At 40.5% G+C, this 25,086-nt stretch overlaps 2 protein-coding genes across 7 annotated transcripts in view; one reads left to right on the top strand and one right to left on the bottom strand.

Moving 5' to 3' along the window:
• Positions 1-2,353, bottom strand: part of LOC119740827 (secretory carrier-associated membrane protein 1-like) — a 33,949-nt gene extending 31,596 nt beyond the window's left edge. For 2 of the 3 annotated variants that reach the window (XM_038216269.1, XM_038216268.1), the window contains exon 1: positions 2,219-2,353. In XM_038216269.1, the coding sequence (XP_038072197.1) occupies positions 2,219-2,275 (57 nt within the window). In that variant the 5' untranslated portion in view covers positions 2,276-2,353. The remainder of the gene's footprint in view (positions 1-2,218) is intronic. The other variant, XM_038216270.1, reaches the window with a different exon arrangement.
• Positions 2,194-24,842, top strand: LOC119740825 (AP-3 complex subunit beta-2-like). 4 transcript variants are annotated; one of them, XM_038216267.1, is made up of 24 exons: positions 2,194-2,439; positions 3,551-3,699; positions 5,526-5,601; positions 5,825-5,899; positions 7,440-7,535; positions 8,284-8,444; positions 8,681-8,747; positions 10,012-10,194; positions 10,884-11,060; positions 11,914-12,011; positions 12,456-12,645; positions 14,382-14,514; positions 14,915-15,024; positions 15,165-15,341; positions 15,829-16,015; positions 16,977-17,095; positions 18,261-18,375; positions 18,652-18,857; positions 19,174-19,270; positions 21,371-21,483; positions 22,035-22,215; positions 22,883-23,018; positions 23,534-23,631; positions 23,948-24,842. In XM_038216267.1, exons 1-24 carry the CDS (start codon positions 2,344-2,346, stop codon positions 24,229-24,231), a joined length of 3,324 nt encoding a protein of 1,107 aa, XP_038072195.1. In that variant the 5' UTR covers positions 2,194-2,343; the 3' UTR covers positions 24,232-24,842. The 4 variants fall into 4 exon arrangements, with proteins under 4 accessions (XP_038072195.1, XP_038072193.1, XP_038072194.1 ...); XM_038216265.1 differs by having other exon boundaries at positions 2,322-2,454; positions 18,655-18,857; XM_038216266.1 differs by having other exon boundaries at positions 2,322-2,454; positions 21,383-21,483.
• The last annotated feature ends 244 nt before the right edge of the window (positions 24,843-25,086 follow it).

Below are 25,086 nucleotides of genomic sequence, written 5' to 3'. Positions count from 1 at the left end.
GGCTAGACAAGTTACAAGTCCCTGTATGTACATGTATCATATGCATGCCACGAAAAAAAAACGATGTCCAGAAGCTGCCAAAATTGCTCTTTTGACTCAAGATAGAATCCAGCTCTGCGACGTAATAGTGGGGTGTGAACAATAAATTGGTGGCAATTTAAATGGGAAATAGCATTAGCACTATGGGATGTCACATTCTTCATTCTCATTCTTCACATTCTTCATTCTTACGTTCCCCCCCCCCCCCCCCCCGCTTTTATTATCCCAAAAATCAGAATTCTTTCCACTAGTATTATTATGTCTCTTATTTTTTCCCGGTCCCCCCCCCCATATCAATACGCCTATACTTATCATATCCACTCTACTTTTCAGCGCCTTGCGTTGCAACAGTATAATTATTGAGAATCAGTGAACGAGGATGCAGCTAGACTTGCCAAGCGCAGCCGGTGCTCGGCATCGACAAGACCGTTATCTTGTCGCGCATTCTTAAGAATGTGCGCTCAATCTGGAAGAGTTATTTTTTGCAAAGATTGCGCAAGGATCCAGTTGCACATTCTTAAGAATGTGCATGCACATTCTTAAGAATGCGCGATTTTCAAGAATGGGCACAACAGGCCTAGCCCGCCTAGGCCTAGCATGCCTAGTGAAAATAAAAACTTGAAAAAATCCAATCCGAACAAACTAAAGTTCTACATAAGGCAAAATAAAAAAACAAACATGTTTAGCGTCCTGCCTCTTTGACAGAAAGGAAGGAGGAGGCCCTTTTTTTTTTTTTTTTTTTTTCAAAATGGCCGCCCGAGACATTTTTCAAGACAACGCGGCCGGGCTATTTTTCAAGATGGTTACCAGCTTTTTTCAAAATGGCCGCCACTTGGACTCATTGACTATTTCCACAGCTTTATACACGGTATAAAAGTCTAAAAATATGATTTCTTTCGTCAGAGATCGTTAAAATTTATCAATTTTCGTCTTTAAAAAAAAAAAAAAAAAAAAAAAAGGAGGCGGCCTCTAAAAAGGAAGCGGGCGGGGACGCTAAACATGTTTTTTTTTTTTACTTCGCCTAATCGGGTGCATGTTCCAAGTCTGACCTTTATTTACGTAGGTAGACCAGTAAATTGGCCACATTTACATGTATGGGGCTATGCAGTCAGCAACTCAGCATGCACAATTCATTTTTCAATGCAATGGCCAAACCACACGCCTACTGCCTGACGTACCGGTATATATACGAATGTCGGACACTTCGCCCCATTTCCACGTCGCCCCATGTCACTTCGCCCCTAACTACTTCGCCCCATCCCCACTTCGCCCCATTCCCAAATCGCCCCATCCCCACTTCGCCCCATTCCCACTTCGCCCCATTCCCACTTCGCCCCATCCCCACTTCGCCCCATCCCCACTTCGCCCCAGCCGTTACATGTAAAAAAAAAAAAAAAAAATCTCATCTATTTTTTTGGCTTAAAAAAAAAACAATTTCAACAGATTCACTCATTGCTAACCAACGGAAAGAATTAGCCCATCACCAAATGAACAATTCATAACCAACCTCTCAAGCTAGGCTCTCCCCTACCGACAAAAAAGCTTGAAGTAAAAGATCCAACTTTGTTCCCAACCCGGCTATACCAACCCATCTCCCACTTATCTGAGAACGACAATACCTTTGACATCCTAATTTCACTCTTGGAGAGTGAACGGAACATTTTCCTCAAGGCAGTGAGTTCCTTCACTGACCCATACCTACGGATTCTTTTGAATCCATCGGCTGATGATTTTATTCACAAGCCAATAGGAGAGGCGTCTCGGAATGGGATATAGCCATCATTTCTCTCATCTGTCATGTCTGTGTCTCGAGCACCTCATCAGAGAGTTTGTATTTTTCCTAAGTTTCTAAAATTGGGAGCATTTATTATCTGGGGTCTTTGGCAGTTTATTTGGTCTGCCCCCCTAGCCTTCACCTTTTTCATACTACATCATTACATTGGGCGAAACAGGGATGGGGCGAAGTGGGGATGGGGCGAAGCGAAGATGGGGCGATGGGGATGGGGCGAAGTAGGGATGGGGCGAAGTAGGGATGGGGCGAAGTGGTTAGGGGCGAAGTGACATGGGGCGACGTGGAAATGGGGCGAAGCGTCCGACATCCATATATACCACGTACCGCACCGCGCGCGGCGTACGCCGGTAAAACACGGCGGCGAACAACGGCAGCGGCAACACTCACCTGAAAAGGATTGGCGGCCTCGGGATCAGCAAATGGGTTGCTGTCGAAATCTGTCATAGTATATTTCGTCGATATCGTCCGAAATTCTGGCTTCAGAGCCCAGTGATACAATTACAGCTTCTACGATGAATCGGGAAAATCTTAAGATGTGTTTTCATCTGGCGTCCGAAAATAGCTCGATTACCACTTGTCACGGGAAAATGGCGGATCGTTATGAACCGGTACTGAGCATGCGCGTTAGTGTAACTCGTGACGTCTAATTGTAAATTTAAAGGCGGATCGTGGGTCATTCATGTGCAAAATAAACGTGCCTTTTTGCACATGTACGTGTATGAAAAGGCATATATGCATGTATACGTCAGTTCTGTTTGAAGGTTTTTTTCTCCAAAAATTAATTAATCAAACAACCAAACAACCCGGCTACAAACTAGCCAATCATATCACAAAATCAAAGGGAAAAATAATTTCTCAATTATTGCTGCCGTAACCAAATCCATTATGATTAAGTATAATTAACTTCATTTAGCCTCTGATGTAATAGTTTTAATTAATTTATCCATGGAGGAATTACGAATCAAACGATTTTTTTCATGTTAAAATTTATCTTTAAATTTGCCTTTTTTGCTTAAGTTTTTTTTTTATAACTTTATAATATGTTTCTGTACATTTTTAATAGAAATCAAATTTGGATTGTTTTAATTAATTAATTATTATTATTAATTTTATTATTTTTATTATTATTATTAGTAGTAGTAGTATCCAAGCGGAATACATTTTTCGAGACTATGATATTATTAGTCCAAAGAAAAGCAGTTTAGCCACTTTGTCTGTTGTAGGTTTCCATCGCTGGTGATGATGCACCAGGAGCTAGATCAGTGGTACGTAGTTTCCTCCTGAAACATCCTCTACTGACCTCTAGGGACCAGGAGGTCACGGGGAGGTTTCGGCATCTAGGTCTCGGTGGACCTAGATGGTTTGGTTTAGGAATTGACGGGTGATGTTGCATGTTTGGAGGATGACTGTCCGTGGAGCCTAGGGTGTGACTGTACCCCAAGGAGAGAAAGAAATGTTGAAGTCCCAATAATCGATAGTCCCTTTAAGGTCTCCTTGATGTTAAACGATTAAAATTAATCAATCCAGTTGATGACGTAAAACTAAATCGTTCCCAAAATGTATGGTGCACGTCTACTTTGTGCATCTTTGAATGTTGTTATTGCACGAACGAATGGATACGAGGTTGACAATATTTAGTTGCAGTTTCGGTCCTGCGGTGCGGCGGTGGTGTTGTGTGCAGCTGTTTTTTTACGTGATTTTGTCGCTTTTTCTGCACAGGATTACGAGAATCTGAGCACCATGGCACATCACAGCCAGGCCGAGCAGCGGTCTTATGCCAACGAGAAGACCCCGTCAACTGGCCCCATGGAGCCAGATGTCGCCAGCGACCCTGCAAGTGGCGGATTCTTTGCTGCCGACTACAAAAAGTACGCATACAAAAATGTCTACGTGGGCGTGTTAAACGTGGTGTTATTAATGGTTTGGCTTGTATTTACGACACTTTCGAAGGTGTCGCAGCGCTGCGCTTCTGCACTCACACAGGCCGGCCTCCAAAACATGCATGCATAGTGATTGTCAATGATAATGTCAGCTTATGGCTGAATATTTAGAAAGGCGTAGACCAGTGCTTCCTTCTCAATGTGAAAATGCTTCACGTGTATCTTGACCTGACTTTTCCATTTGCAGGATATTTTTTTGGGGGGAAAAATGAAATTTGGAAACTTATTTTAATCGCAGTGGCTATCGTTACGGCAGCCGTAACGCATTTCCCATTTTCTATCGTTACGGCAGACTGCAACTTTTATAAAAACATGAGAAGAAAATATAAAATTAGAAGGAAAAAAAAGTGAATTTGAACATTATGAAATTCGGACTTTATTTCCCTTTTAAAAAAAATCCTCCAAAGCCTCAGGTTAGAAAAGGAAAAAAATTCGAGTGCAAAACTGAGATGCGAACCCGCAACCTTGCGGTGCAAAATCCTACCCTCTATTGACTGAGCCGTCGCACTGCTCGCTAAAACATGGGGAAACAAATAATTATAAAGCTGCGTGTGCATCAAAAACGTATTGTAGAGGGCGCTAAACAACGGCTGCCGTAACAATAGGCACTTCGTATTTTAATTTAGGCCTAAGCATGTTAAGATGATTTCCGTGCCATAAAATTTCGAGTTTCACATCGAAAAATAGACTTGCTTTCTCAATTGCTGTTTTCCTAGCTGCCTGTGTAAAAGATGTTAAGTTTTAAATGCGACATTGAAGTTTGAACGAAAAAATACACTGACGTTTAGTTGTTGAATTGAATATTTCTAAATTCTATACAACATTCGGGAAAGAATTCCATATATACGTACGCCACTACTTTTTACAATGACTCATCAACCATCAGAGAGGGATAACATGTCCTAAAAAGTGACATTGGAAAGAATGTTGCAACCTGAAACTGTGAAAGTTGAAAGCCTTTTTTCCCCAGGGTTGCAGTCGTCAACAATCGGAATAAAGTAGGTTTTGCCCGTTACAAAAAAACCCTGTAAATATAACGAGGAAACAAAAATCTATTGCAAAACAATTCAAGGGCATGTCTATTTCAATATCCATTTCAATATTTTTTCAATTACAAAAAATAACATTTTTATCTGGATTTTCTGATCTCAAAATATTACCTTTGATTGTGTTCATTAAATTTTTGTTTGAAAAGAAATCCAGTGACTCCAGCATATTTTTCAAGAAAAGAAGAAAACTCAAGCAAGCTTACAAGCGCAGTTACGTATGATACACAACTATGCTAACATCTCTCATGATTTTTGTACAGTACGTTACTACTTGTCAAGTAAGACTAGGAGCAGTAAGGCCAAATAAAATAAAAACATGTTTAGCATCCCCGCCCGCTTCTTTTTTGGAGGTAGCCTCCTTTTTTCCTTTTTTTTTAACTGAAAAATGATAAATTTTAAACAATGACATCATTTTAGCCTCTTTGCCTGTTGCGTCTAGCCCATATAAAGCTGGTACCGGTATGTCATTTCCTGAGCCCAATGGCAGCCAATTAAAAAAGAACTGGCGGCCATCTTGAAAAATAGCCCAGTCAGGCGGCCATTTTGGAGGAAAAATTTTAAAAAGGGCCTCCCGCTTCCTTCTTTTCAAAAAGGCAGGATGCTAAACATGTTTTTTTTATTTGGCCTAACCCTTGATGTATGAAAACTTCAAATGAGATTTCATCAAGGTTAAATTTGAATGATGGATGTGTTTTTGTATTGCAGACATGAAGACTTAAAATCCATGCTTGATGGGAGCAAGGACAACCTGAAACTGGAGGCCATGAAGAGAATTATTGGGGTCAGTATTTCCCTTTTTTTTGGGGGGGGGGTTATACATGTAGATCTTCAGTCACATAAACCTAAAAAAAACTATTGAAACTGATATAATTTTATATTGTAGCAAAAGTACTATTTTCCACATGAAAAAGGAAAGAAATACACCTTATGAAATAAAAATTAACCTAGCGGTAAAGTTTGTGATTTCCGTTCATCATTGAATGTACTTTTTGGTCGTTTTTCAGATGATTGCAAAGGGAAAGGATGCATCAGACCTCTTCGCTGCTGTTGTCAAGAACGTTGTCTCCAAGAATATAGAGGTAGTTAGATTGATTTATGTACACACCCTTTCCATTCAGCAGCCATCTTTGAGGTGTTTTGGGTTATTTTTTTATTCAGCCATAGTAAATGCACAAGAGGTTTACTCATGCGTATCCCTGTGGAACCAAACACACAAACAAGAAATGACTCAAATATGGCTGCAGTGTAAGTTATTGACAGATTGGATGACCACAAACATTAATAACCCCCTAGGCCCTTTTTGCTGAGAACCATCCTCAATCCTCCAAAATCCTCCAATATTTTGCAACTCCGCCTAAATTTTTCAAAATTGTCTGACAATCCTGCCTCAAAATGCATTCATCCTCAATCCTCCAAAATCCTCCTCATCCCAAAATTTTGCACTCGTGTTTAAATGAAGGATAACCAACGCCAAATCCTTCAAAATCATCAGACAGTCCTGCCTCGAAATGCATTCATCCTCAATCCTCCAAAATCCTCTTGTGCTTCAATCACCATTCATCCTCAATCCTCCAAAATCCTCATGTGCTTCAATCACCATTCATCCTCAATCCTCCAGAATCCTCATTTGATTCAATCACCATTCATCCTCCATCCTCCAGAATCCTCATTTGATTCAATCACCATTCATCCTCAATCCTCCAGAATCCTCATTTGATTCAATCACCATTCATCCTCAATCCTTCAGAATCCTCATTTGATTCAATCACCATTCATCCTCCATCCTCCAGAATCCTCATTTGATTCAATCACCATTCATCCTCAATCCTCCAGAATCCTCATGCGCTTCAATCACCATTCATCCTCAATCCTCCAGAATCCTCATTTGATTCAATCACCATTCATCCTCCATCCTCCAGAATCCTCATTTGATTCAATCACCATTCATCCTCAATCCTCCAGAATCCTCATGCGCTTCAATCACCATTCATCCTCAATCCTCCAGAATCCTCATTTGATTCAATCACCATTCATCCTCCATCCTCCAGAATCCTCATTTGATTCAATCACCATTCATCCTCCATCCTCCAGAATCCTCATTTGATTCAATCACCATTCATCCTCCATCCTCCAGAATCCTCCAAGCCCACCAGGAGGATTTTGGGGGAGTGAGGTGGGTTAGGGTTAATAGCTGGACGACTCTCCTTCTCTAGCTGGCAATTTCAACAAGGCCAGCCCAGCAGTCAACATAAATCAAGTGACTGTTTTTAACAGTTGAGTGCTCCCTGCCTTCATAAAGTAGGATTGACTGGCTGTGATTGTTATGAAACCTGATGTAGCTATGCTTTGACTGTAGGAGATTGATAAGCCAGCTGGGCGTACCAGTCACCTGCTTTTGTCTGTTGATGGAATTTGACTGCCACAGAATTATGATCTGACTGTTGGTGACTAGTCCGTGTATAAAGGCAAGGCAGGGGAACAGGATTGAATTTTTGCCTGTCTGTGACTGATCAAACAAAAGGAGGGTTGGGTAGAAAACCATTACGTTACCCTAGAGGTTGTATGTTCAAATCCCAGTTAATCTCTTGTTTTTGTTTGTGTTATTATTATTGTATACAGGTCAAGAAGTTGGTGTATGTGTACCTGGTGCGCTATGCCGAGGAGCAGCAAGACTTAGCCCTGCTGTCCATCAGTACATTCCAAAAAGGACTGAAGGTAACATTGTCTATAAACTCCTTTCACACATTACTCCTCAATGGTTACATAGAGGGAGTTATAAGATGGTACTCTTGGAAGTCACAGCCACCATATTCCTGGAGCTCACACTGAGGTGATACAGGCCTCCAAGTGGCCCACAACCCATTTACACTTGAATACCATTCCAGTGTGTGTGAAAATGGAGGATATCAGGATTGTTTTAGGGTTAATAAATCTGTGAATCATACAGTGTTGGGCGGTTTGAGGAGAAACAGGCAGGGCAGTTTTGGGCTGTTCAGGGACTAAAGCGTTCAATTGACAAATCCACTGTGCGATTTCTGTGTTTGGCCATGAAACTGAGTGACTGCAGTTTATCCATGCACACTCACTGTGCATGGATAAAAAAGCATCTGGATTCAGCACACAGTTATCTTACAAATTTTGACCATTTGACTGTTATTGGAGCATTTGTCAGTAGCACTGCCCCTTCCTGAGTGTCCCTCCTTACAGTCTATCAACATTTTTATTATGTGATAAAACAGAATGATTCAAGAAATTAGAACAAACGTCCCCTATTTTTTTTAATTCAAATTTTTTATTTCTGTTGACTTGCAGTAACCAGATTTGTCTATATTACTTTTTATATCATCATCATCATCATCACGAGGTCGCAACCGAGATCTCGTTCACAACGCCACGCCAGGTGTCTTTATCCCTCATTATTTACCTTTTGTTACCATTTCTTATTACCATTTCTTGATGTCAGGATCCCAACCAGCTGATCCGAGCCTCGGCCCTACGGGTTCTGTCCAGCATCCGTGTGCCAATGATTGTACCTATCATGATGCTGGCCATCAAGGAAAGCGTGAACGACATGTCGCCATACGTCAGGAAGACTGCAGCCCATGCCATCCCTAAACTATACAGGTACAAATGAACAGACTCAAACTGCCATAGATTATGAATGCATCCTGCAAGTTTGATGCTTTTGACATTATCTTTGGCATGAGGCACTACTGAGGACACTGTTATTTTATATTTATTTTTTGTCTTTTGCTGTATGCCATGGTAGTTGTCTGGTTTAATGCAATGAGTATTGGTACACATTAATGAACCTTGAGAATTTGATATTGAATGCTACCCGACACTTTTCTGTTTTCAAGTCTGGATCCAGAACAGAAGGATCAACTGATTGAAGTGATTGAGAAGCTACTGGCTGACAAGACCACGGTGAGTCTTGCCTAGGGCGTCCTTTAAATCTAAGACGTACAAGAATGAGGATGTCACCATGTTACTATCAATAGCAATGCATGGTTAATCGTCACATATAAGCATGTGTTGTGTTGTAGAGGTCGTCTTTGCAACAGTGCACTTTGTGCATGAATATTAAGAGAAGATACCCTGTCACCTTGTACAAATATTCTGCATGAAGGACACCGCACTTCAGATTTGAAGGTTTGCATGGTGGAGATAGCTGTCAGATAAAGGTTTACAGTAGCACCATGTGACAAATCTCTTTTGTGAATTTGTGAGGTTCTGAAAAGAACCGAGGGAAACTCAACGCTTGGGGCAGCATACTCTGCCCGTCGTCAGGAGACTGTCACTGTCGACGGGCAGAGTCTCTTGACGACGGGCAGAGTATACCGTCCGAAACGTTGAATTCCTCCCCGGTTATTTTCATAACCTCACAAAAGAGATTTGTCACATGGTACCAGCTTAAACCTTTATCTTATGGACACCTCACTTATTGGTTGAAGCACGCTTGTTTACTGTTTTGTATAAGGAGGGGCTGGTAGACTGGTTCCTCTATACTTGTTCTATTTTCAACTAATTATAAAACAAAAGGGAGGGATTATCACAGAATTTTGTCAACTATTGATCATCCCGCTAAAAATATGTGAGACATTTTGGTAAAATGAGGCAGAACTGGGCAGAGGTCGAAACGGGTTTCTGGGTATTAGAAAAGAGAATAAAATTCTCATTACCAAACTGTTTGTTGCACTTCAATCAGACATTCCGTTGACAAGGTTATGGCTGATAAAAGCTTGCATTTATTGACAAAAAAGTTAAACGTCAAAAAAGTTAAACACTGAGAAAAAGTTGTTTAAATTTTGACTGTTTTGTAGTAGTGAAAATGAAAAACACTTTCATTCCATTATTTTTGTACTAGTTCTTGAAAATATATGGAATTCACATATTCATGATTACAAGTATCAGTAAATCTGAATTTGCTTTTTTCTCCAGCATAGCCTGTGCCCAGTTTGTCTCATTTGACCACAGCGCCTCACATATGAGGTATATTAAAACAATTACAGCATGGTTTATTCAAGCAAGGAGTCGTCTCTCGCAGGGGATGATTTCCACCACCTTCCTCCACTTCACTTCAGGAGGTCGTCCAATCAGCCAACACCTGAGGTCCAGTACATGGGCACCATTTCCCTTCAAACCATGTCGTAAGATATAATAACTAAATCCATGTACTTGCTTCCCACAGCTTGTTGCAGGCAGTGTCGTGAATGCCTTTGAGGAGGTCTGTCCAGACCGCATTGATCTGATCCATAAGAACTTCCGCAAGCTGTGCAATCTCTTGATTGACGTGGAGGAGTGGGGTCAGATTGTTATTATCAACATGCTGACCAGATACTCAAGGACGCAGTTTCTGGATCCTAACAAGGCTGTAAGTTTCAAATACCTTCTGTGCATCTCATTACAAGCCAGGCTAGGCATCTCTTGGTGTATTATTTTCTAATCTTAAAGCTAGGCTGCCGAAGCAATTCTCCATAACAAAGTGTATGCTGAGTGACAAGATATAATTGTCTAACTTGTACTGAAGACTTGCATGCTTTAGTGAATAAGAGCTCAGTTGTGGGTATAAAATTATTCCATTCCATGGCCTATGAGATAATGAAATGAATAACGGTTTAAAAGATTGATATTTGAACTTCGTCCAGTGGGACTTCAAATGGAGGATTTGATGTTGTAGCGCATCTGGTCCAATGGTTACAGCGTTTGACTCATGTGTGATAATATATGGGCTTGCAACTGAGGATCATGGTGTTTGTGTTCTTGGGCAAGACACTTTACTACAATTGCCTGTGTCCACCCAGGAATGTGAATGTGTACCTGAGAGGTGTGTCAAACTGTTGCAGAAATCTGATCTTGTGGCCACAATGAATTGGGTAAAAAAATGTGTGTTGTAATGTGCTATAAAAGCACCACTGTGTAATTCTCTGTAGAAAGCATGGGACTGATGCCAGTTAAATCATCTCACTTTTTCCATTGGCTGTCTCAAATCCTTGAAGTGTATAGCCTCCATTTAAAAATGTGTTCTGTTCTTATACAAAATGACTTTCACTACATTTGCAGGATATGATTCAGGAGGAGCAGGAGAAATCCTTCTACGGATCAGAGAGCGATAAGGATGATGATGAAGATGATGAGGAGAAAGAGAAAGAACCCGTCAAGAAGCCCTATGTGATGGATGCTGATCACCGCCTCCTACTCAGGAGTGTCAAGCCCCTCCTACAGAGTAGGAATTCAGCTGTGAGTCAAAATCTTATCGGGAAATGTTAATAAAATAAAAGTTAATGGAAAGAAATAAGGATTTATAAATGTATCGATAGTCGGGACATGGGACTGCCAGTGTACAGCATTACAATACAAACATCTGTATTGTGATGCTTATTAATATTTGGGAAAGAAATAAGGATTTATAAATGTGTCGATAGTTGCGACAAGGGATTGCCATTATAAAACTAAAGCTTGATGGTTGAGTGATCAAGAGGTCTAGAACAACTTATCTTGGTTCTTGGTTCTTGGTTGGTTCATCTCCTAAATACTCCTTTCTCCTAAATACACCAGAAACACCGGGGCAAACCCCTTCTCCTAGCGATAAGTGTCACTGGGTTCTTTTACGTGCATCGGATTACACAACACACGGGACCTACGGCTTTACGTCCCATCCGAAGGATGAAGCAATAATGGTTAAGTGCCTTGCTCAAGGGCACAAGTGTCCACCTGCTAGGCCATGACACTCCACAATCTAAATCTAAAATATATCATAGACCTACTGGGGGATGAGGATAATATTCTTCAACCAAGACAATTTGTCAACCTTGCCAGTGGCCGTAGTTGTTGGGAAAAATTTGCAGTCGCCTGCAGAGCAGCTGAATGATGCTGATGAGAATAGTAAAGCAGGAGATCGTGGGTTTCCTGACCTAGCTTGTGAATGTTGCCTAACAAGTACGGAGTATATTAGTGCCTATGCAAATTAAGTCAGTTAAGGGGAAACCTACTAGTGATGTAAGGAAAGCAGAAATAAATGACTCAAATAATTAGATCAGGAAATTAAAGTTTAATTTATTTACAAAAAAAGCATGGTTTCTATTTTTTACAGGTGGTGATGGCCGTGGCTCAGATGTATCACCATCTGGCCCCGAAAAATGAAGTGGGAATGATTGCAAAGCCACTGGTTAGACTGCTGAGAAGTCACAGGTACAGAAATACGATAATAATAACCAAAAGATATTTAATAATGTCACTTTAGTGCTCAAAATATTAAGAAGGTTTACAACATTTGGTAAACTTGAAACTTTCATGGGCATTTAGCGTGAAAGTTGCTAGGCTTTGTCTTCTAAAACACAAACTCCTAGATTTCCAAGGATCTTGAAGGGTTGAGATTGATAGAAGAATCCACATTTATATATATATATGCCCATTAGTGATGCTGTACCGCCCTAAACAACCCAGCCTGTTACTCCCCATACTGCCCCAAACCAATGCAGCACTAGGGTTTGGTGGGTTCCTTGAAGTCTAAATATCGTGTGATACAATCTAACAGAAGTGCTAATGGTGAAACAGCAAACCAAGTCTAGCAGCAGGCACTCTTCCAACCTGTTCACCGGTTGATTTTGTCCCACTGTTTTACTCCTTTGCTAGGGAGGTACAGTCGGTTGTTCTCAGCAACGTTGCTACCATGAGTGCCAAGCGTCGTGGCATGTTTGAGCCTTTCCTCAAGAGTTTCTTCGTCCGGTCTAGTGACCCGACCCACATTCGTCTCCTCAAGCTGGAGATTCTGACCAACATCGCCGGGGAGACGAGCATTGCCACCATTCTGAGGGAGCTACAGGTACTGCTTTATTGTTTCTATTATCTGTTTACCATTGCCTACATTTTCTCTTTTTGTTCCTTTAAATATTTCAATTTTCATAAAGTTCCCCATGTGTGGCTTTGATATTCCTATATGGATTTACTCCCTGAGTCTTATTGTTCCCTATTGTTCTTTGTTCCCTGTACCCAATAATCCCTTATACATGTATGTAAGTATAGTTTTCTCTAATGACCAATAAATGAAAAAAAAAACGATTTTTAATTGGTACTAATTTGTTATGGCTTATTGCTGCAGTAATAACTGCTATAATAATCACTGGTATTAATGTTATCAGTGTGAAATTATGCTTCTCTTCTGAAAAACAACTGTGTTGTCACAGGTTGATTTCCTTATAATTGATACTAAGGCCAAAAAAAAAATAGTTCTGCTTCCGATTACATGCCTTTCAAAAATAGGGTCGGTCGGTCGGAATTTTTTTTTTTTTTGCCAATTTTTTTTTATGCAGATTGAATGGGGTATTCAATTATATGCGAAGTTTTAGCCTGAACTATTTCCATTGCACTACGAAAGCTATACACAAAATGGCCACAAAAAGTGAATAAAACCTACCTTAATTATCGTCAATATATTTACGTTCGATAATTCGTAAAAAAAAAATTGTGGAAAATTCAGGTCGTTCGCCCCATATGCACAACGCTAGTCAAGAAGGGGAGCTGGCCAAAACTCCGAAGTGTGTGATGCACTGTACATGTACGTGCCCGCGGCCAACGGGTCGAACATTTCGGGAAACACGCTGCATTGTATCACTCCAAATACGAGTAGTGCGATCTCAAAATGAACTCTTGAGCACGGAAAATACATACACAGACAAGCTATATCAAATCTGTGAATTAACTTGCAAAAATGTTCTTTCTCCATCGGTGTTTTTTTGGCATTTTTACGATGTCTTTCTTGGCATTTTTACGATGTCGAATCCGACCAGTTGACAGAGCACGTGCCTGCGCCTGCATAGCCTAGCGCTATCGATCGCATAGCCGTGCACAGACTAGTTACCGCATTCTCATAATTGGCTCCTGCGCGGCGCGGCGGGAACCAGTCGTCGCCGCATTGCGCTTATTACGCACGTGATGATAGACATCGAATTGCGAAGTAGTTGAATCGCGAAGCGAATTTGTAAAAATAACGGAGGTTTCTTTTGGAAAAAAAGCGAATGTAAGTAAGAAAACAATAAATACAAGCATTTTTTGATGCAAAAGGGTTGTTGAGAGGTATTTTGTGAAGACAGACAAGACATAAGGTTTTTATTTTTATTTATTCAATCTTTTTTTTTTTTTTTTTTTTTGGAATTGCCGATAAAATTTTTAGGGTCGCAGCCTAAAAATAGGGTCGGTCGGGTAACCGGAAGCAGAACTATTCTTTTTTTTGGCCCAAGTTTCCTTGCAATAATAAAGTAGTTCAATGAATGTATTTGCATATTGCAAGCCGGACATTTACTTAGTTGGTGAATTTGTTCCATTCAAAGTCAAGACCATATCATAAGTGAAAAAAAAATGACATAAGGCGTCTGAAATCTACAATTCCTGAGAGAAGTGTTACAAAAATTCAATGCTCACTGATGGCCAAAGTGCTACTGTATTTTCAGACAGGGAATTTGAGGTTGAAAACCACGTCTAATGTTAACAGACCCATAGTCATGATATTTACAACTTTCATGTATTTTCTTCCCACTCCCCTCCCCCTATTTTTTTCCACAGACCTACGTGACCAGTTCTGACAAGGACTTTGTAGCAGCCACTATCCAGGCCATAGGCAGGTGTGCCAGTAACATCTCAGAAGTGACTGATTCCTGTATGAATGGGCTCATGGGATTGATGTCCAATAGAGACGGTAGGTCATTACAAGCATACCAACAAAGACTCTGTGCTCAGTCTGTTGAGGTGGCATTTTGATTGAACTCATTCATAGCTCAAGGCAGATTACAGGATTTACAAGCTTTTGATCAATTCCATATAGCATATTGACATCCTACATGTTTGTATGCAATTCCTGAAAATGTCAAATTTTAGTAAGAAAAGTTCAGCCCACTTACATCCCTGTCAAGGACTCTGTAGAAGACTGAGAGCTTTATAGCTTTATTATAACCTGATCACTACAGGTAACTTTATTTCTGGGAATCTACCTCTGGAAGGATTATGGTAAATCAATCAGATAGTTATTGATAGACATACCCCTGCGCAGATTATGAGATATTTTGAAGTTTGTAATTAACTTTGTACTTGTTTTGCAGAGGCTGTTGTGGCAGAGAGTGTGGTCGTGATCAAGAAGCTACTGCAGATGAATCCCACGGAGCATAAGGAGATCATTCGTCATATGGCCAAACTGGCTGACGCCATCACGGTGAGTGCTGGTAGCATGGGAGTAAATTACATCTCATGAATATTTATGAGCCAAATGCACTTGTTAAAATTGGTCAATGTTTTAATGCAGTAATTTTCAACTTTCGAGGTGTATAAATAAATGTGTCTGTCAAAAACCAGGTTCCCATGGCGAGAGCCAGCATCCTGTGGCTGATTGGTGAGTATTCAGACAGGGTGCCCAAGATTGCCCCCGATGTGCTGCGTAAGATGGCCAAGGATTTCACCAATGAGGAGGATATTGTCAAGCTGCAGATCCTGAACCTAGGAGCCAAGCTCTACTTGACCAACTCTAAACAGGTCAGCTATTTAGATTTATCAAGGAATATCCATAGAGCTGTATTATTTCTGTTTAAATTGTTGCCACCAGAACATAACATAAAAGGTTGCTTAAAACACAACTTGAAAACTTCTGAATAAAGTTACTTTCCCTGGGCTCATAGAGAAATTCTAAAACACTAGAAAATCCAAAATATTGGGAACCAAAAAAGTGCTCTTCACCAAAGTATTATTTATTGTAATATGTAAACATTTTCGATTCCAAGCATAATGTACAGCTTTTGGGCAGTTTTGAAAATTAAATGTTTTGTTCTTTAGCAAAAGTATTTATACTTTGCTGAGGCAGCATGAGCAAGGAAACATTTTTTCCTGCACCTTTCATGGTTGAAACAGAATTTCAATTTTCTGAAATTGAAAACAGGTCTGCTGGGCCCTAATAATGTCTTTTTCCTGTGACCAAAAAAGCCCCAACTCATTGCCCCTCAATGTCCAATCTGTCACCTCCTAGACCAAGCTGCTGTTCCAGTACGTGCTGAACCTGGCCAAGTACGACCAGAACTACGACATCCGGGACAGGGCTCGCTTCCTGCGACAGCTCATCTTCCCTGGAGAGAAAGGTGGCGCCCTCAGCAAACACGCCAAGAAGATCTTCCTGGCCCCCAAGCCCGCCCCGGTCCTGGAGTCTGTCTTTAAGGGTGAGTCACGGGCGTCATCGAGGTCATGCTGACCTGTTCAATAACAGCTTCCATCGGGAAAACTAGATTCGGTAACAGGCAGTGCAACTGACTTAGTTGAAAATAACGAACGCTTGGACTTTATTGTGACATTCATTGTGTTGAGAAGGCAAATCCCATACACCTACTCATGGCGTGGTGTCAGGGTGAGTTTCCCAGTTGATAGATAGGCCCAAAATATAATGTGTGTTTCCAGTAACATTGTCAAAATAGGAATGGCATATAGGCTATTAAGGATAAGGTTGTTTAGTAGGCAGTATACTTACAGTAAAATAATTGTATGCGTATATCAGAGTTTGTCTTACAGTCACTATGTGGACTTGTGAACAAAAGATGTCCACATAATGTAGGTTGTGTTAACGTCATGTGGACTAAGCCGTGTCCACATAACGTTTCGCCCTCTCTGGAAAACAGGTTTAGAGGCATTTTTGGGTTAGGTTTATCCGTGGCAAAATGAAGAGAAACACTAAAGGAAATCATAAAAAAAAAATTTGGGTTAAAAGAGTTTTTACAGTTTTGGTAAAGTTATTTTTTTATACCGAGTTTTGTTAACTACATGAAAACAAAGGAATGTCCACATAGCGTATGTAAAACAAACATGCGTGTGTTTGCGTATGTACTTGAAGTATTTTGATTTTACCATGCTTACATGAAAGTACTTTAATACTGCATACTTATTCCGCTTTTGTTTTGGGGCTTTCTTTTTATTAAAAAAACTATAAAAATCACAAAAATTGCTGACCCTATGAACGACCAAACTTGTATAGTTGGCCAGTTGATCAGAAACACAGCTTTGTTTTTTTTCTTCACCTCATGCTGATTGCTAATTGCGGCTTCCAATGTGTAGGTTATACTCAGTGACCAATGAAGTGCAAACAACCGATTTTTCCCAAATCAAAATCTCTCATTTTCTTTGATTTAGACCGTGACCAGTTCCAGTTGGGTTCCCTGTCCCACATCATCAATGCCAGAGCATCAGGCTACATTGAGCTACCAGACTTCCCTGAGGTCATGCCAGACCCTACGGTTCGCAATGTGGAGGTAGGGAGCTAGACTTGGTACAGTTGTCTGATGTGATGTGGTTCATTACACTTTGTACACCTTGATGGGTAACTCACACCTGGGCGAAACCAAGAGTGATATTAGTTATTTTGAGGGTGCTCATTTCCTTATTAACCCTAGCCACCTGGTTCTTTTGGCTGAGATCCGTCCTCCACCCTTCAGAATCCTCCAATTGCCACCGTGTAAAAATTGGATTCAGCTTCAATACTCCAAAATCATCCGTTATTTCTTGCATTTTTTTCAGTGGAGGGGTGACCACTGCCTCAATCCTTGAAAAATACTCCAACAATCATTGTAATACAATGAGGAATTGCCGATGAAATCCAGAAGCAGTGCAGATGATATCTATGTGTAATATTCCTAGCTAAGCATTAACAACATAATGTGCAGCTTAAGACCTAGACACAATGCATCTTCCCAAATCAAGTGGCACAACAATGGAATACAAAGCCTCAATCCTCCAAAATCCTCCGAAACTGCCTGGTTGATTTTGGAGGATTGAGCAGGGTTATTGGATCAGCTTGGCATTCTTTGGAGGTGTGGCTGCTCACCCTTGTAGTAATGTCCAAGCAGTAAACGAAGGGCATTCTCTTTCAGTGAACATTGAAGTGTTTTGAAGGGTGTAGTGGAACAAGTGTAAGAGAATAAATTGACTAAACTATATTTGGGCAACTCCAACATTTTTGGAATTAATTTTGATTCCTTCCTGTAGGCATAAATTCATTCAGGATTTGTTTCCAAATTTACCCAGATCAAAGAATTGGGACAAACTTCCATAATATCACTAACGCGTTTGAACAACTCGTGAACACACATACACACATACACCCTTTCCTCTTTAAAGTATAGCGGTGATGAACTTAATACAAGGTCATTAAAAGATGTAATCTCCGTCTTGATCATTTACTGCCTAACATCTGTTTTGAAGTTTCTAGAATCTATCGTTTAGGGAACTAGAATTGGCCACCACAGGGAATCTATTCCTCCAAAAAAGTGGAGACATGATTCCAATTCTAAGTTAGAATACATACAAATTAATTCTGATCGTGAGTATCTCAGTCTAGGCGTGACGCAGACGCATAATACTTTGGCTCTTTGACTCTACACTTTGGTGACATCTATGATTTGTTGTCCAATTTTTCAGGAGATTCACGCCTGGGCCAGCAACGATAAGTTGTCCTCCAAGAAGAAGCCAGTTCGTAAGTCCAAGTCCTTCTACTCCAGCAGCAGCTCAGAAGCTGAGGAACTCTCTGGCTCTGGTAAGTCCATCACAGATACAAGAAGACAACAATTCAGTTCATTTACATGTCATACATATTCATAAGCCAACACTCTTCTCTTATTGGTCAATGTCCCACCATGCCATGGGAAGTGAGCGCGATATGTGTACTGACTCCAAGCGAATCGGTGGTACTATACAACAGAACTTATTCTAAAGTCGGACCTGAAAATCTCATGAAGCTGAATATGGAGACCAAGCCAATATTTGATTTGATCACTGTTTCTCACTGCAATTCGTACACGTTACCCGACAGAAGCCAGCAGCGATGAGTCTGGTTCCGGCGATGGGTCCGGCAGCAGTACATCAGAGAGTGACAGTGACGGTACCTCCAGCTCCTCAGAGGAAGAGTCATCAAGCAGCAGTGAGTCATCGAGTAGCGAGAGTGACTCATCGTCGGATGACTCGAGTGATAAGGAGAGTGACTCAGATAGCGATGTGCCGGCTAAACCAGTCAAGAAGGTACAACTTCCGACAAATATGTTTGATTCTTGTATTGTGTTATTTGGATTAACCTAATACCTTTTGACACGAAAACCAAATAAATAACTTTTCTTAATAAAGAAATATAGCATGGTTTGAGGGTAAGTAGTTGATGATAACTCAAAATGAAATTGGAAGTTGACAAAATAATTGATAGCATGGAAGAGCTATAGGAGTGAGTTTACAGCTTCCTGGCATTTACCATGCGATAGTCTGCGTATGCATTGTTGCCCCATGTGTGAACTGTATATGTACTGGAAAGCACTTGTCAGTATTATATTATTTATTTCTCCAGGCCACGCCAAAAGCCACACCCACCAAGACCAAAGGAAGCAAAAAAGATGCAGGAAAAGACGGCCAGTCTAATATGCAGCTTCTTAATTTCGATGACAGTAAGTATATTTCTAGTTTGTGGAGGTTTTTTTAACCATCCATCAAGTCAATCTCTTGGTGTTTCGGATCAGCAAATATTTCTTGAACATTTTAAAGAAGCCCCAAGTAAGTGTCTTGCCGGCAACGAGAGCAACCAACCTTCTTTCTGTCTTGAGAGCGAGAAGCAATTGCATTTGAGTGTCTTGCCCATGGACACACTCAGTGTTATTTCCAAACTAAATTTGAAGTCTTAAACTTATTTGCCTTATTCTTTATCTTTTGTGACCATCAAGTTTTTTGTGGGAGATGAAGGGATAATGTTTTTTTGCTGAAGAAAAAAATGTCAGAAATTGTTTTGAGTGGCCAACTGTTCAGATTTGGTCAGTTTTGAGAAGTGGAATTTTTAATATGTGTACCATTCAATGTCCACTAATTAAATGTTCTGATCACTTCAAAATTCTACTTGCTGTTATTTAGTGATTATTGTTTACATGTCATTGACTAGTGTTATTTGTTTAGTTTGTCAAATTACTTTGATTTGCTACATAGTTAGCGATGTTTAGTGCTGTAGATGTTAGAAATGCAAAGTGGTGATGGAAAAGATATGCCCAGTAATGCTGCTGAACTTTTGTTTCTCTTTTTTTTCCTGAAAAATCTTTGCTCATACCTTTATTCATGAAACTGTTGGTACAAGTGTGCATTGCATTGGAATTGGGTTTCAATCTACATTCATGAATACCGGAGACAGTTTACTGATTCCTATTGGTCGAGAGACCGTCATGTGGGTGGTTTAAAATCGCCGGTAAAACACCACTGCGTTCTGCGCCACATTGCACAGCATGCCCAACGCCCACACAATTTCCATATCAGGAGATTCTTAGCACTATATGTGCGAGGCAAATCCCGTAGACCTGGCCAGAGGGGTGTTTCACAAAACATGAAGAAAAGTTGTCGAACGAAATTGTTGGAAATTTGTGAATTTTTGACTTATTGACTGAAAAATACTTGTTAAGTTTGGGGGCCTGGACATAGATAATGACCTCGCCTTTGGTTTGGGCCATTATCCACGTCCAGGCCCCTAGCTGGTTTTAAACATACTGTTTAACCCTAAAACTGAAGGGCTGAGTTATTTTGACCATCTCACAGCCAAGAAATTTCATGACTATAGGTCAAAGGGTTTTGGAATTATTGCTAATTCATATGCATGAATGGTAATTCTGCTTTGTATACACTACGTACATGTATGTGGAGAAATTCAGTGTTCACGGCCTGTAGCACAGGAAAAGTTTTTGCTGCGGAGCAACCTGTTGTCCGAATTTTTGTTTTTGGTATCAAAAGATGCGCAAGACTTGAGGCTATAAAGTCAGAACAGCTCGGGTCGCGAGCATGTTTTTCAAAGTTATCGTGGAAAAAGTTGAGGAGGGGGCGGATCCCCCCCCCCCCCCGGCCCTTTTAGGGTTAAAACCGGTTTAAAACCAGCCGAGCACATATTTATGCCCTTGGCATATATGAACCAGGTAAAGACAAAGCAGGGAAGCCATTACTTCTCCTTCTATCTACACATTGTATTAAAAATCAATCAAACAGAAGTTACAAAGTCAGTAAAATTACAGAAGGCCGTCATTTCATATGAAATTCAACCTTTGGTCCTTTGCTAGTCTGGTGCTTTGACATTGTTGTAGGACTAGAATGAGTGGTTTCTTACAGTTACCAGTCCTAATCAATTCATTTCATTCAGGGAATTTGATTGGTCGATACAGGCTCATGAATATGGAAGACATGGAATGTTATTTAGCCAAAGCAGTGTAGTTGTGTTGTAGTTACATTTGGGGATTTAGCCCATCCTAGGCTGTGTCTGAATCAGGTATTTAATAGCTATGGCTTCAATTGTAGCCATTGATACACTGTAGCACATAGCCATAGCTGTAGAGAGTGCCTGTTCTGGACATAGCCGTATCACCAGCCTGACATGTAACCCTGGTTTCACCCGGTGTTTTCTTTTTACCCCCTCGCTCCTCCATTGCAACCCACCATGCAACCACCACCCTCTTCCCTGTGCATGCTTTGTATTCCTTGTGGCGGTGTGCGTATGAATGTGTATGGTGCCTGACCTGTGCCAGTTGGTCCTCCAGTGCAGGCATCCGGAGCCGGACTAGGTGGCGGAATCCTGACGCCGGCCTTAGCCACCGATCTGCAAGGGCTGTCAATCAGCGACAAATCACCAGGAACGACGGTATGTTAAGAAGAAATCCTAACCTTGTGCGCCTTCATAAACACAGACTATAACGTATTGTAATTAACATATCCTTGGTTCCCGATTTAACGTACAGTTACATGTATACCAAAAGTTGGTGGCCAAAAGTCGCAGAAACAAATAACCGCTTTACCGGACAATCTTTTTGAGACTCCAGCGTGGACACTAAAGCGATGCTCCACTGTGATAAAAACATTATAAGCACCAACTTTCCAGAAGGAATGTTAATTATTGCCATCTACAAAAACCTCTAGATTCCCTTAATAAGCATTAACAATTTAATACCAATTATTTCTGGATCCAACTACCACATACCAGTTCACTCTGTCCTCACAGGTAGTCATCTGCTGCTGGCTGAAGAAAAGCAATTGGAGAAAAGCAGCTTGCTTGGGGACACGAAGACTATGATCTTTCAACTGGGTTCACACCCTTATATGATATTATATTGAACTAAAGTATTGTGAGAAAATCATAAACTTGACATAATAACTGAGCTTTCTGCCACATCTTGTCATATTTTCCCATTGTAGGTTAGCAGTGCCATGTTTACTCCAACCCAAACCTATGAGTTGTTGAACCGCATGAATAGCCAGGGCCTGGCGGCGACGTACCGCTTCACTCGCAATGTCTGCATCTACTCAGCCACCATGGTGTCTGTGGAGCTCAATTTTACCAACAGCAGTGACGCTGTGATTCAAACCATTAAACTAGGTCAGTCAGAATTGTTCTCAGGCAAACCTGATGGGTGCTTATTGTTTGTTTTCTGTGTATAGGAAAATGGGGAGCCACTTCTGTACATGAGTAATTTGGGACATTAAAAAACATTTGCAACACTGTACATGTATGCCAGCATAAATGAAACATAGACTTAAGAGTAAAAAACTACTTTTCAGATTTGATGTTTGCATCTTTATTTTTTGTGTTTCCGTATTCATTTCTCTGTTGCATTCACTTCATATCAATGCCACTGCATCATGAATTTGTGACATACGTGACAAATTTTCATTCTGTGAAATGGGAAAAGTCAAACATACTTAGAGTCCGATAAAAAATGTTTTAGAATCCAAAGTCACTTCACATTTGCTCTAAGGTTATATTAAGGAGAAAACTTTGGATACAAATGAACAAAATGTTCTTTTTCCTTAACAGTGTATTTGATATCAGGAGAGTTGACATCAAGCAAAGCATTATCCAATGGATTGTATGTGAAGATATGAAATAATTAGCGTGTATACAAGTATTTTTAACTGTTTCTTATGGTCTGATGGTTCTGAAATGGTACAAAGCATTCTTTGCAAATGGGTGAAAACTTCTAACACGACAATAAAGATGAAACGTTTGCATCATTTTCTCTCTTTCTGTCCCATCTTTTGCTCAGGGGAAAGCAAGCTGTCGTCCGGTATGAAGCTTCATGAGTTCCCTGAAGTCACCAATCTAGGTGTGGGTAAATCTGTCTCGGTCACGTTAGGCATCGACTATGGAGACACCACGCAACCTGCCAACTTTGAAATTTGGTATGTTTAACTTTGTTCTATAGTCTCTACAAATATTCTAGTATTTGCCTGAAGAAAACAGCTTGTTTTACTGCATGGCAATAAAAACAAGAGTTAGCAGCCACACACTTTAAACAAAGCTATTGTTGGGCATAAATTGGTGGCTGTGACTGATCAAAACCTCGTGGGGCAGGGCTTAATGGAAAGGTCTACTGTCAAAATTATTTTTCTGGTTTTTATCCCCCTGGCTTTAGCCAAGAAAGTGGGATCTTGCGATAGTGTGTGCCTGCTGTGTGTCTGTGTGTTCCATTTTGGTTAGGGTAGCTATATAGTGCTTTCATATGAAAAGTCAAACATCACTGTCAACCAAACTTGTGACAATAATCTTTGGGTAGGGGGACTTAAGAAGACTTGAGACATTTGAGGTCAAAGGTCATCTAGTGTGCTTACTATTAAACTGACTGTATAAATACTGCCAGCATGCCAGGGGGATCGCGCAAAATTTAACTTGCAGTGTTTGTTTGTTTTGTTGGCAGTACTGAAAGTCGTAAGTTCAGCGTTAGCATCAAGGCACCTGTTGGGGAGCTGTTACAACCAATCAGCATCAGTGAGAGAGAATTCCAATCTGAACAGAGTGAGTCTGACACTCCTTGGTCCTATATTGCTGGAAAGATTGCTGTGAACATATAAATGTTAACTTAAGAGCCCATCACGAACAATACATATGACACGCAGCTAGAACATGTCATGTCAAGACCACATGTTACTGCCCATGTGCAAAGTGGGTTGGGCTTATGGAATAGTCTGTTGAAGTTTGACAGTAGACGATGTACATACGAACTTTAAACCAGCGCTTCAAGGAAAATGTCAGTGGTTATATAAATAGAAATGTGGAATTATGTTGGGAACCCAACTAACTATCATTTTTGTTCCCATTTGTTTCCTATCAGGTAAGCTGATTGGTATGAATGAGAACTCAGACAAGGTCAGCATTCCAGACGCCATCAATAATGAGAAGGCCATCATTTCAAGGGTCGCGGAGGTCGCCAATGTGCAGATAGTTCCGGCTAGTGACCCAGAACATCTGACCTACCGATTTGCTGCCAAAACCCTGTCCACTGGCTCCCTCGTGCTTCTGACAGTCGGCAAGGGTAAAATCACGACAAATTGCGAGAAGATGGTCATTGGAAGTATGCTGGTTAAAGATATCAAGAAGTCCCTGCTCAAGGTATGACACCCCTAATGTCGGAGTGGATCCGTCCACTTGTTAATGAAAAGAGTCACTCCATTTTGTTTTGTGGGGTTGGTTTCGGTTCAGCATTATGACCTTGTAAAATCTGTGGCTATATTAGAATTGATATGCAAAAATTATTGCTGTCTTTCCCCTCAAGTAATAGATCTCGTGATTATTTGTTCCTCTATTACGTAAATGTTGTATATTGGACAGGTTTATAGTGATTTCTGATCACCCAACTCAATCTGTTTCTTAACAGATAACAGCAGACTGAATATCAGAACATAATGACTGCTTTGTGCACTTTGAAATGGAACAGGTGTTTCGTGCTTAGCTGATGTTATATATTCAATCAAATTTGCTTACATGTAAGTTGTGATTGAAACCAATGCCAAGATTTGAGTTTCCAAAAATCTACATTCATTGATTTTTGACTGGCTTATCTTCAAAGCAAAAATGATCGATGGGGATTTACTGACATTATTTATTCATAGGTGATCAGAATAATTTCTTATTTTGGCAAGCTGCATAGGAGTCAATTCGGGCGATTTTCAATGCAGTGCGCCACCATGAGTTTGCCACGGAGAGTCCTTTTTTTCCCAGTGCATTGTGGGAGATGGTTGACAAATTTGGCGCGGGACATTTGAAATTGTTAGTTTTTCCGGTCGGTAGTTTCGTAAGCGATTGATTCGAGTATCTGTTTGCCCTTTTCTTTGCTTTTTTTCAATAGTTAGTTCTTTGTAAGGTGGCAGAACGCTATGCCCCAATCTATAACAAATTAGCTTAAGTTGTCTACTTACACTCTTTAAAATGGGCCATGTTTTGTCGACCGTAAACTTGAAAAAATGGACTCTC

This window comes from Patiria miniata, unplaced genomic scaffold (assembly GCF_015706575.1).
Source record: "Patiria miniata isolate m_02_andy unplaced genomic scaffold, ASM1570657v1 HiC_scaffold_5, whole genome shotgun sequence".
NCBI classification, from domain to species: Eukaryota; Metazoa; Echinodermata; class Asteroidea; order Valvatida; family Asterinidae; genus Patiria; species Patiria miniata.
This window is presented reverse-complemented; position numbering and strand designations above follow the sequence as displayed.